General features: G+C 35.0%; 1 protein-coding gene across 12 annotated transcripts in view; it reads left to right on the top strand.

The window, feature by feature from the left end:
- Positions 1-13,801, top strand: part of DOCK3 (dedicator of cytokinesis 3) — a 225,308-nt gene that overhangs the window by 73,099 nt on the left and 138,408 nt on the right. For all 12 annotated transcript variants that reach the window (XM_056337656.1, XM_056337652.1, XM_056337658.1 and 9 more), the window contains exons 6-7: positions 746-894; positions 8,913-8,997. In XM_056337656.1, coding sequence (XP_056193631.1) covers positions 746-894; positions 8,913-8,997 — 234 coding nt within the window. The remainder of the gene's footprint in view (positions 1-745; positions 895-8,912; positions 8,998-13,801) is intronic.

Below are 13,801 nucleotides of genomic sequence, written 5' to 3'. Positions count from 1 at the left end.
TGGTGTGTTTTTAATGTCTGTGGTGATTTTCCTCTTTTAAAGTAGTTTTGCAGGTAAATTTTATCATTAATTGCTTTAGTCCCTTTCAGAGTGCAGATAACATATTCATTTCCATCCCCCCCCCCCCCCCCCCCCCCCCCCCGCCCCGGGTAAATTTTAGTAATTAGAATATAAAAAAATAACTAAAAGTGGTTTTCTGTTGTGGTGAGTCATTGTTGCTAACTGTTTAGAGTCCTTAAGTTAGCTGCTGACAGACAAACTTCTTCATCTCTCTGTTACTATAAATCTAAAACTTTGAATTTATTATATCATTGGAATAAGTGATCCCTGCTGCACATAATTAATCCTCTTCTCTGTAGTGTTAGGTTCCATTAGAAAATGGACCCCTTAGAAGATTGAGCCTAAACCCTTAGAAATAAAATGTTACTCCGTTTAAATAGCATCAGTTAACACTTCTTTTTGATATAAATATTTTAAAGCTTGTACAAACTGGATTAATGTTCCTACAGTGTAATTAAATGAAAATTTGGTAACTTATTAATATCTCTCTCTCTTTCTTTCTCTTTTTTCTCACATCCTTTCTCTTTCCAAACTTATTAATCTCCCCCCCATCTCTTTCTCTTCTTCCCCCCTTTCTCCTTCTGTTCTGCCCCTTCTTTTTTCTTTCTTTTTTCTTTGTTTCTTTTTTCTTCCTTTCTTTCTTCTCACTCTCTTCCCCTCTCCTCCCGAAAATGTGCCTTTACAGAAACATAAGGTAGATCTTTTCTACAAGCTGCGGCATGTGATGAATGAACTCATTGACCTACGCAGACAGCTGCTGTCAGGTCACTTGACACAGGATCAGGTGCGGGAGGTCAAGAGACACCTCACAGTGAGGCTGGACTGGGGCAATGAGTAAGTACAGGTACCAGCTGGGTACTGTTTGTTCTAATTATTGTTAAATAGCTCTTACTAAAAAAATACCAACAACTTTTTCCTTCCAGTAGTATTTGTACACAGGTAGAACATTTTGACTATTTGGAAATCAAATACAACTTTTCACAGTGAGTTCATTGCATAGTTCTCTACTATTACTATAAAGTGAGCTGTTTGCTTATTAGTAAGCCTTTTCTAAGGTTGTCTGCACTTCTAGGAGGATTAGGTCACTTACTTTGTATCAATATAGTGAATATTAGGCCTGGGAGAATGTGTTCGTAGATACTAAACCCACTTTTTTTTTCAGTTGAGGAAGTATTTTAATGGTTGGTGCAATATGTAGAGAATCTCACCGTCAACAGTGACATTGGAGCTGAGGCTGTATATTTTGACTTTTTATGTAATGACATTTCTCAGAGGTTTAGACTCTCCTTGGTCAGTTCCATGGTGAATTTGTGGAGAGGTGGTAATAAGTTGCCATTAGGCAGAAACTAGCCGTACACCAGAACTGGTTTTGTTCTTGAGATATAGTGTTTCAGGTAAGTTTTGCATGATGCGTATATGACCTTTCTAAAGGAAGTATCACTCTCCTCAGACACATAACAACTGCTTTTCAACTAGGAGTAGGATTAGTGCTAATTAACATATGGGGGGCAGGGCAGAATTCTTTAAGTTGACAACTAAGGAAGAAAGTAAAACGTTTTTCACTAACATGCCTTTGTTATGACTGTTCCTTAGTCACCCACTTCAGGACCCCATCTGAGAGACATACTTGAACACATTCATGAAGATTTAGCTAGCCCCTGTGCTACATTTCATTTCTCTGTTGGAAGAAAGCTCTGAAGGACATAGACTAATAGATTGCATCAAGTCGTTCTGCAGTGTGGAGTTACAGATATTTTCCAGTATCATTCCCAGTAGGGTAAATGGGAATCAAGAGACCGTTTTTAAGCATTATGCCTAGATGTTTTTGCTCAAAGAGTGCATGGATGAAATTAGCAACAGGAAGCTGCAAAAATGTAAGAAAAAAAGGTGAGGAGAGTAGACAGCAATGCAGCAATGGGAAGAATAGGTTGTTCAAGGAGCTGGCTATAGACATCTTTTCTTTTTAATGTAAAATCCTTAAGTACGAAGTAAATTAAGACTATAAGGGTAAATTAATGCATGACAATAATGGAGAAGCATCAATGAAATTGGGAAATATAAATATGTTCGTGATTAAATTCATCTGCTCAGGATGCTTGTTTAGGAAAATTCTTTTTCTGTGTTTCTTACTATATAAGAACAGGTACTGACCCCCCTAGAGAAAAAGGCACATTATATCAGACATACATGCTTAAACAGATTAAGGGTATCAATAAAGGAACTGCATTAAAAGGCATATGATTGAAAAGGTATTTAATTAGTAGACTATGCAGTATTTCAATACAAAATGTCTGGGATTTTGGAAGGTCTTTCTGCAACATCACTCTTTTCATAGAATTTTTGGGAGAGTTCTGTCACTTCCTTGTATCTCCCCGCTCAGATTTTTTTCATGGAACTCATAACCACCTGCTGTTAAAAAATTAATGATTTTCATATGCATATTCACATAGTACTGCCCTTTCTCAAAAAATGTAGTAGTGTTCGTTGCTTATTCTGTCATACTTGAGATTTGGAAATAAAATAAATGAAGAATGTTGTTATTAACATGCATTAATGTTAATAGAGAAGCTTAAGTACATGCAATTTGAGCAAGTCTGTAGTTATTCAGTGTAGTACAATCTGGTAGGAGATATTCCATGAGTAAGTAGCTTTCAGAAAAAAGGATTCTTGATACATACCTAATACATAGTATGTGTGCTACTTTTATCCTGACCTTGATCATTAATGCATTGTATTACTTAGGAAGGATGATGTGAACATGAAATTCACACTTTCCTGTCACCACCCGTTAAGGGTCTTTTCAGTTTGAACTGGTATCATTTTGCCTTAAATACACTGGCAGTGGTGCTGGTAGTCACCCCTTGTGTTCTCCTAGGAGCTGGTGGAAGTCAAGGGACAGCAACACCCCTTGGATTAGTAGTTACAGATTTTTTTTGTGAAAAAACTCACTTAGTCTGTTTTCAGAACTACTGCCGTGAACATTTTTGCTTATTTTTGTATGCTTAGTCTAAATACTAAGTTTTGCTCTGTAGTTTGGTCTATTAAAAAGGTAGGGATATAATTTATTTTACAGTTATTGCTGCTAACCTTTTGTATTGTTGGTAGTCATTCTTACAATGCAATATTGATTTCCACTTAATGTAGCAATTTAATTTTCTGCTGTTTACACATTCTTTCTCCCCAATACAAAAATATGATCCTGGGTGCATCCTTTTTATGATGATTTGTTACTTCTTCCAGTTCCCTACAGTTAGCTTTGTTTTCTATGCATACAGTGACTAGTATTGTTGCTATATAGGGTTTTGTATTTCCCAGTTGCTCAAAAGAGCATGATTTACTGTCTTCAGATAAGCATCTTAGTGGTTTTAAACTTTCAGTTTTAAGCATTCTTCTGTGTATTTTTGCACATCTCATATACTGTCCTTCTTCCTGCATAGCTTGCTAGGTTTTATATATAATATTATAAATAGTTGTGTTTTTTAAAAGTATTTCACTGGGATACAATTTATTAGAATATTGATCTGTTGAAGTCTGAAATGCTATTGGAAGTGTCCAATGATCTGTAAATAACAACGAAAAAGTTGTAAAGCAGCAAATAGACATTATAAAACTGAAGTCTGCAATTCATCATCTTATTTTAAATCATGTTATAAAGTGAAATCTCTAGTTCTTCATCTAATTTTAAATCACACTGCAAGTATAATAGAAAATTGATTTTGAAATTATTTTTTTTAAATTAATGGGTAAGCTTTTCAACTTTTACTAAAGCTTAAAATGGGAAACAAGAATTAAATTTTCTTACTGACAAAAACCTGTTTCCTTCTAGAGTCTTTTGCATCAAAAAAAGATGAAGGAATCTGTCTTACCAAGCTTCTCTTTGATATGTGAATACTCTGCTTCTGCCCCAGTGTAAAAAATTAATTGCAGCAGTATGTGCATACCTTATTTACCAAACAGGCAGGTAAAGATTTCTTCAAAGTAATTTAACTTAACAATAAGAGGTCATCTAAATGATCTTCAGGATTGATTCTTTCAGATTAATATAATACCTGTCAAGGACATTAATATACAGCATCCACGTTTCTGAGCACAATCGCTTTCCCATTTATACTGAGGGAGGACCCTTCCTTCCCTATAAATGTGGGGTAGACACTCAATGTTTAGGCTCAGAAACAGAGCAGGGAGCGGGGAGTCATCAATACATTGAGATTTTGGACAGATAAAAGCCATAAATAAGATGAGTTTGTAGGTTTATGCTACTTTTTAGCTAAAGATTATTCTTTTTCACATAAAATATTATTAAATCCTTGCATTAAAAGAACTCTTCCAAACGGTTGCCATACATTCTGCAGAGAAAGATCCACAGATAGTTAAAAGTTACAAATTAATATTTAAAAAGAAAAACGGGGGGAAATGTTAGAAATTAATCTTTCACACTGCTGTACAAATAAAATGAAACAGTTTCAAAGTCATGGTCTTTTTCTTACCTCAAAATTGCAGTCAGAAAGCCAGTGTCAGTTGCAGTGTTAATACCTAACTACTAATGTGCGCAACACTGTAGAGGGAATAGTGCGATCCAATGAACTAAGCTTAGTGTTAAAGCTCAAAGAGTCTTGAATTTCAGTGCTCACATCCTTATAAGATTATTTTTGGACTTTTAAGTGACTAACCTTTTTTTGACATGAAAGGAATAATAATTGCTTCCTGGTAGTGTTGCAACAATTAGCTTAAAGTTTGTAAAATGAATTTGCAGATGTGTTACACGTATATATGAGGTCATAATAACTGGAAACCAGTTGTTACAGTAGTTGTCATTGTTGCATCAAAGGTGATCAAAACAGGAGTGAACAATTTAAACAACCATAATGAAATGCTTTTAAGGAGGTTACAGAAAGAATGGTTGCCATTTCTGTCTAAATATATAATATTTTTACTCTCTCCTGAATATACTTGTAGTAAAGATTGAATAGAGATTAAAACTGTAAGGAGCTCTCTTGCATGTCAGTCTTTAAAGAACACCTTAATAACCTCTCTCTGTAGTCTGATACTTCCATGCTCAGAAGTATTTGCTGCCGTTCCCTTTAAACAATTCTTTACTAAGATTACTTACTGTCATCTCATCATCTTCATTTTAAGAAATAATTTCCTGTGTAGCATTACGTCAGCACTTTACTAACTTTATAGATCACAGCCCCTGCAGTTTCTTTGTACACAAGATAATTTAATTCTGTCGAAGAAAAATATGAAGTTGTATTAGCACAGTCTAATTTTCACAAACATGTTTCTCATACTTCATTTTCCATGGATTTCTCTATTGTATTTCCTTCAAAGTCTTTTTTTTAAAGTCTCCACATAGTTTATGTGAATCACTGTCAGAATCATTTTGTTTCCCTTCAACACCTTTATAAATGTATTTGTGTAGGAGAAATATGAATGATATTAAATGAGGCTTTGATACAATTAGAGAAGGAGTACAAGGAAAATTAGCGGCTGCAAGATTAAAGCTGAAAAGAGTCAAGGTTAAGAGCACGTTTTTGGAGCAAGGGGGATGGTATCTTGCACACTGTGAAGATGTGATGAGTTCTCCCGATCTGTTCTTCAAGATTGGATGTGTATCTTAAAGACATATTTTTAGTTAAATGACATATTTCTGCAAGGTTCTTCTGGGAACAGTTGTTATGACTTGTGGTTTTATGAATTCTAAATGGTATAGCATTCGTATCATAAATAAATGAAAATATTAAAAATTAGGATCATTCTTTGAAGTTACCATTAAAACTAAGTTGATTTTCTCTAGAAGCCCATTTAACCTGAAGCAGAATTGTATGTTCATTCCTTTCAGTATTAAAAATGCTAGTATTTCTGTCTATTGGCTTGTCCTCTGAGAGGAAAGTATCTAGAGATTGCGGGCGGTGGATATTTTTTTTTATTCTTTTTTCCCCCCAAAGAAAGGAAAATTCTAAAGAATTCTATGTACAAGAGGAGGAATATCTGAATATTGGCTGGAGTTTATCCCAGGCATATGCTACTGAGGTAATTGATAGGCTTGGGGAGATTTTGTATGTATACTTGGAACATATTTTTGAAAGACAGTTCAATGTTAAGGCAGAATAAAAAAGCACATGAATTTACTTGTAAAATAAAGTATTACGGAGAGAGGAACTGTCAAATAAACAAACCGGTACATTATCTAATTTTTATGCAAGCTGTGTTTTTGAGAAATACAGCTTGGCAGCTGGTGCTCTTATATGCCCACAGTATTTGAGAAAGTGGGACACCGACTATCATTGCCATTTCAAGCATTATGCTCTTTGCTGACAAAAAATAATGGATACAAACTAAATGCATAAACCTGAACTTCCACCTGCACGATAAATGACAGCATGTTAGTACTAAAGCAAAATACACCTTTATTTCCTGGGAGCAAGAATTGTGCAGGATTAACACAGTATTAGAGAATGAGAATCTTCTGGGCTGAAAGTCCATGATGTTAAGGGATTTAACTAAAAATAGGGTATCAGATAGGTTTCACAGGGATGCTACTGCAGTTGTATTGAACATTATTAAGTAGAAGATAATACCTTTGTCATGTCTTCAGTAATGAGTCCAACCACTGTTTGACCTCAGTTCTCTGGAGAGTTGAAATGATGAGAATAGTGCAGTATCAGGCTATGATTAGCTTTGGCAGTTTTTTTCTGTAAACTCTAATAATGCTTTGGAACTGCAGTTACAAGTGGTTTTGATAATGTTATTAGGAAATCATTTGTTATTATCTATGTTGAAGAGGAATTCCTTTATAAATATACTTTGGGGGGGGGGGGGTGGTACACATGTGAGTGACGGTATTTTGGAAATGTCTTAGATATTCAGGTTCAGGAAAGCCTCTGTGAATGAACATGATGAACATTAACCTTATTTAAAAAAATTTGAAGTGGACTCTGCATATTACCATTTTTACCTGTTACAGTTTTTTTTCTATTATATTATCGGACTTACTATTATAAGTAGGCTCAAAGAGCTGCTGCAGGTAAGGATTACCTAACGCATTGTTATTTTAATCTTTTTCATTTGGTAAATAGATACAGTAATTTTCATCTTTGCAGCTGCAGTTTTCAGATACTGGTCTTGGGCCATGGATAAGTTGTGTTTGATAGGTTTTATCAAAAAGTGCGGAAGGTGTGTAACCATTGCTTTCACAGTTTAGCCTTAAGAGTTTAGGCAGTGGTGTTTGGCATGATAACTGAATTCATGAAGGAAAATTTTCTTTTTCCCATTGAATATATAGCTAATTTCGGCAAAGAACTAAGACTGTGGAAAATCCAGTTTGTTGGTACGATATTTTAATGGCAATTATAGTACTAACAGTTGTTTGCCAGCGAGTGGACCAGGACTGAGCTATCTATTTTTGAGATGTGATGGTTTAGGGATATAATTAAAGAAGGAAAACCTGATTAAGCAAAATTTCAAAAAGATTTGCAGAACTGGGAAACATACTGGCAATGATTACAAGTACAGTGGTCAGCAAAGGTAACTAACTGGGCTTCGTGCAAACCACTGGTTCTTCCTTGCTGTTGTTTTAATTTAATTGCTCAGAAAGAGACACTGTATTGCTTGAAGACTCCTGTTTATTGCACAATACAATTATTCTGTGGTACCTGAGGGGTTTTTGCAAATAATTTTTTTTATTTGCCATCAGGAACAAGTCTGTGCAGGATGTTTCCCAGTCTGATTACAAAATTAAATTGACACTTGCTTTTCCTTTATAGTTAGTGACAGAAAGAGTGCAAAGGTGGTCCATGAGGGCACCTCTTCTGAATCTTTTTTGAGACTTTTAAGAATTTCACTGTAAAGTACCTATAAATGAAGTATCAAATAAGATGAAAGCATGAAAATAGTTTATTTGTATTTCTTTAATTTTGCTCCTAATATGTGTCTTTAGAATAGTTTTTTATTGCAATGCTTGCAACTCTTTATGCCTCAGAACCTGAAGATCTACAGATCAAAAGTTGAGTTTTGATGCCTCTTAGGTTGTTTTGTTCCGCAGTCTACAATTATTAATTAATTGTTAATTGTTGTTCATTTGTTTTTCTGGATACAAAATACTTTATTCTGTTTACTACTGATGTGCAGCTGTGATCTGAACTTCTGACTTCTAATACAGAATCTCTTAACTAGTCATCCTCTTTGCACTGGTTTACTTCTTTTTTATTTAAAGTAATTTATATATCTGATTTGAGCCAAAATACTATTTCAGTTCAGAATAATTAAAAGGGATTTTTTGATATGTGTGTGTTCTTGTTGATATTGCAGTTATTGCTTATTATTAAAAAATACTGTTTATACAGTGGTAGTTTATGGTTTAGCTGCATCGATACCAGGAGTTTCAAAGCTTCCCAAGGCACAGTATCTATTTGCCAGTATGCACAGGATTACTAATGGAACTTTTTCATTATGTAGTGAAAGAACCTATTCAAATACTGCAGCAGATACCAGCATACTATGCTGTTTGCCTACTACATTTCCATGTGTTAAATCAACTTGCTCTGTATATTGCTCCAACATCGTGGCCAAAAGCTTCAACTGGCATTACTTACTATTGTTCCACTGAAGTCAGTGAACAAAAAGTAACAAGTTCGTAGTGTGGAGGGGGTTTTTTGTTTGATTTTTGCATTTATTTTTTGCATTTATTTTTATTTAGAAGGACTGTCTGTTTAATGATTAACAAATGCAAAAATACTTAAATAGTTTAGTATTTCTTGTGTCCTTGCCCTTGAGTAAGCACATTTGTAGTAGATAATAGTGAACACTCTAATGTATTATACTTACCATTGTTTCTTCCTTCTCTTTTGCAGACATCTGGGCCTAGATTTAGTTCCTCGGAAGGACTTTGAGGTTGTGGATTCAGATCAGATCAGTGTTTCAGATCTTTATAAAATGGTAAGAAATCTGTGGGAGATTCCTTTGAGTTTTCCATTTGGGAGGGAAAGAAGGGAAAAAGTTTTTATTCTTTACTCTTAGATATTTTCTTGCTTAGAATAGTGTTATTGTAAGCTGAATGTCTTTTTCATATGCATCCTAGCCACCAGAATAGTCGGTGTCTCTAGTACCTTGAGTTTAGTAAGAATGAACCAGCTTTCTTTTGGAAATGGCATACTTACATGCATTGTAATTTCAATTTATAAAGTAACATGGTATGAAAACTGCAGAAGGTAGCTTTGAATGTCGTTTCTTCCTGTGATTTTCTTATTTCTAAAATCTGTTGTTTCAGAAACAGCAAAAGTTCTAAATAAACAGATCCATCATACACAGCTAGTGGAAATCCTTTTAAACTTTGATCTTTGTTGCTAAAATCAGTATACGAGCATCAAATGAAGTAGCAGTAATCTTTTTTCACTTATTTGCAGAATTAAAGAAAAACAGGGCTGGAAAATCTTAAGAGGTTGTCCAGTCCATTCTTTTGCTTAATGTCAGGATCAACTGCCTCTGTCATTTATGACAATTTCTTTTCTGTTTCTAAAAATCTCCAGTGTTTTAAGTCACCATAGCATACCCAGGCAATCTTTTTGCTCGGTTCACTGTTCTTACAGTTTGGAAGTTTTATTAATTTTAGTCTTTAGATATAGAGATATTTCACTATAAACTCACAGGTTAAGCTTCACGTCTTCCTGTCATGTCCGCAGAGAAGCAGTTTACCCCTGCTTGTTTGCATCACCCTTTTTTACGTACTTGTTAAGTCCCATTCAGTCCTCTCTTCCTTAGGCTAGAGAACCCTATTTCTTTCAGTTTTTCTTTCTAGGTCAGGTTTTCTAGACCTCTGGTTCCTGCGTGTATTCTGCAGAGATTGTATTACATAATCTACAGTTTGTCACTGCCTTTTGTAAATATACTGTTAAATTCTGTAAGATGGGAAATAATACAAAATCTTGGAAGCTCTAGAGATTAGCTGTGGTGATATCTTGCCGAGGTCTATTGATCTGAGGGCACCATGAGCCAGGCAGATGTCCTGGAAAATTTTATTGATGTATAATGAAGGTGGCTAACAGATTGATGTGCTTTTGGGTTACTTGATTATTTTGAACAGCAATTGTTAACTTGCTGGGAGAAATAGAACTGCTTCCAGTGGTAGGATCCTAGTGTTGATCAGCCTGCTTCTTCCATTAATTAATGCTTCTCAAGCCTGGAGTCCATCAACAGTTTGTGTGGGTCTGGAAGGTCCATGAGAGCCACTATTTGATTCTTTGAGGAGAGTCTGCAGATGCAGCTGAAGAATACTTGAGTGAAAAGTCTGCTTCTAGGAGTTGCATAGTTAATAAGCATCTTTGCTCTTTCAAAGCTTTTTATGCTCACAAAAAAGGAGAGCAAGGGAGGAGACCAGTGAATAAGTTAACTTAAGCAAAACTAATCCTTGAACATGAAGGCCATCTCTGTTGTGTGGCAGTGTCCCTTAGAAAGCATGTGTGGTGCATTTGAATAAGAATGTTAGGATTTTCAGGAAAAGTAGTAAAACCCCTTCACTGCAGTGAGTTCCAAATTCTATCATTATTGGTCACTAGTACAGTCATGTTAGAACATAGCAAAGCTAAAGGTGTGTTAGAAATGTGAATTGTGTCATTAATGAACTGGAAAGCCACTAATGCATTTCACAACTGAACTGCACTTGGATTCTTCTTTGTTAGTAGAACTGTGTAATACAGTTAACTTTGTTTTGGATCATGATGTAGCAGTAAAGGGAGAAACAGCATATAATGTTCAGTGGAAAGTGAATGAAGACTTTTCCTGGGATGCTACTTTATTTTTATTTTTTTTTAAAAAAGGAAGAAAGAAAGAAAGAAAGAACAATTACTGTAATACAATGTCATGGCTTAGTATCATCCAGAAAAAAACAGTAGATTTTCTACATAAATATTGTTATAGTGTCACTCACTTCTAATAAACTTTGGGTTTCCTATTTTAAAACGTTTTTGGCTTTCAGCTATCAGAGATGCAGGAGTGATAGTTAATGTCTACGTGGCGTCCTTTGTACATCTCCCTAAAATAAAGGCATGTTTTGTAAACAGGCTATATGCTGTTGCTATTTTGGATTATTTGCATCCTATAACAGAGAGAAATAAAAATTGTTACATAAGAAACACTGAAGTACATCACTCAATAGTACTTCAGTGTTTGTTCCTGATTTGCCATAGTCACAGGAAAGTTTGGTGCTATTACAGCAGTTTTCCTTCAAATACAATGTACAAATGACTTGGTACAAAATTCTGTCAGTCATGACTCTGAGAACACAAGGTAAGTTGCTAACAGGATTGCTTTATTACTCTGTGTTTCATTCTGCAGTTTTCTTTACTCTGAATACTTGCAGTACAGCAAATAGCTAATATTTAATTGTCAAAAGTAGTCTGATTATGTCACCCATTTTAGTCCTGAAGAAAATACCCCCAGCACAGTTTGCTGCTCAGTTCTGTGCTGGTATCAGGACGTGACCATTAGTCAGTTCACACTTCACTGTTGCTTTAGTTTGTAGATTCAAGAAGACAGTGCTGTCTAATCACATCCAGTTCATAGTCAGAAGGCAATTTCAGGAACCAGAACAGATGAAAATCTGTTATTTTTTTAACTTAAATTTGGCAAAAATTGAAGGAAGGTGGTTTTGGTGAAGGTGTTTGTTTTTCTGTTAGGGTCTTTTTAATGTGGCTTTGGGTTTTTATTGTTTAACAGAAACCCAGGGAGAGAATCCTCCTTACTCCTGGCAAAATACTTAATGGGCTTTCATATGAACAATAAGGTTTTATATTGTAAAATATAAATAAATAAATAAAGTAAAACTTGTGGGAGTAGTTGTGAGAGTCCAGGTACCTTCTCATGCTTGTGCCATTGTAGAATGTTAAATGTAACATAGAAAACAGTCGCATATTAGCAGAACAATGGATGGGGTAACACATTAGACTTCCCTGTCTGTGCAAACAAATTCAAGCATTTTATACAGTCATTAGATTTAGGATTACTTTTCTTGGTAAACTTTAAATTTTAAAATTTGAGCATCCTTCTTAGCTCTCATTTCTCATTGCTAAGTATATTTGTGACTACTATATTAATCTCTTTGTCACAACTGTTGTACTTTGAGGCCTTATACACCCTGTTTCTCCAGGTGACTCATTATGAAGCTAAATACCAGTGGCTTCAGGATACATAGCATTTGTCAGAAATTGTTGCTTTACACCTGAAGGAAACCAAATTGCTTTTTCCTTATGACAAAATTTGTGCTTTTAACTAATGTGATGGATCACTTTTTTTAAAAATGTACATTGTTTTTGAAATTTTAGGAAAATATGTTGTCAGAATTCTGCCACAGAGCTCAGTGCTGGAATTGCCACTAGACTGAAGCTGTCATTTAGCAACTCAAGTCCAGCTGAATGTCAGAAACACTTGGATGGCACTTTTTAGTGGAAGGGGTTGCAAGACACAAATGTTTGGAGGCGTTTGCAAAAAATCAGAGACATTCAAACCTGGTGATTAAATGTCTGTAGCTTTCCTATAAATTTATTGATTTGTGTATGTGTCTTCAGGATGAATTTAAGAGCTGCATGAAAGGTACAACTATTGGCTATGTTACTGCTGGATCTTAGCCATATCTTTCAACTATCAAAAAAAAAATAATAGTTTACCAGATTTCCCAGTAAATCAGATCTAAGTTTCAAGTTAATGCTGCCATCACCTCATAGCTGCCTATTCTTTATTCAGATGGAAAATGAAATTGCTAAGAATGAGTAGTTATAACACTTGATAATAGAGACTTCAATTGCCCAGAGCTCTGCTAGTAAAGGAAACCAACTGGACACAAACTGTGCAGGAAGCTCATGAAATCTTTGTGACTTTTTTTGTTTGTTTAACAAAGCAGATTGTCAGAGGACAGTTCTGTGTACATTTGGTTCTAAACTCTAGTAAGAAGTCAGTTGAGAGTGAGATGATAGAAAGCAGTTTGTTTGAGACTGATGTGGTAGTGGTAGGATTCACTTATCAACATTGTTAGGAGAGGAAGGAGGAAGAGCAACAATAAAAACTAGTATCAGTAGGTAAGATATCATAAAAAGGAAGTGTGCTGGGAAGAATAAGTAAGGAGAATTGATAGCTCTTTCAGTAAATTAAAAAAAAAACCATACAAGATACTTGCTAAGAGGCCACGTTGGATAAATTAAGAATTCTTTACTATCTTCAGTCACTAGAGTGAATGAAAGGGAACTTAAGGTTACAAAAAGTAAGTGTAAAACAACAGAAGTATAGAAAAGTATGATAGAATAGCACTAATGGGTAAATAGAAGAATTAGGCAATTTACAAATTAAGATATAACAAGCAAATGTTGTCAGTTCTATCAAGAAAAAGTGTTTTATCAATCAACTGATAGTAATTGGGAAGTTAAAGAAAAGTTTTTATGCTTATGGGAAAACAATTGGCACACGATCCAAGAAAATAACATGACGTTTAATGTTGGCTTTGCTCCCTTTACGCTCTGGTAAGGTGGTAAACTGTGTCAAATTGCTAACAATACGTGTGGGAAAGTGAAAGTAGTCACACTGGAACAGGGTGGAAAAGTTTATAAAGTACTTGTCAGTTCCAGAGATATCCAGAAATATATAAATTTCATTTGGGATGTCTAGAGAAGCTGTATCAGACATGTTAGTGATAATCATTAGAAAGACTGGTAAGGTTGCAGAGTACCAGCAAAGGGCAGGCATACTTCACACCTTT

This window comes from Falco biarmicus, chromosome 4 (genome assembly GCF_023638135.1).
Source record: "Falco biarmicus isolate bFalBia1 chromosome 4, bFalBia1.pri, whole genome shotgun sequence".
Classification (NCBI taxonomy): domain Eukaryota; kingdom Metazoa; phylum Chordata; class Aves; order Falconiformes; family Falconidae; genus Falco; species Falco biarmicus.
Note: the sequence above shows the minus strand (reverse complement) of the source record. Positions and strands in the feature narration are given on the sequence as shown.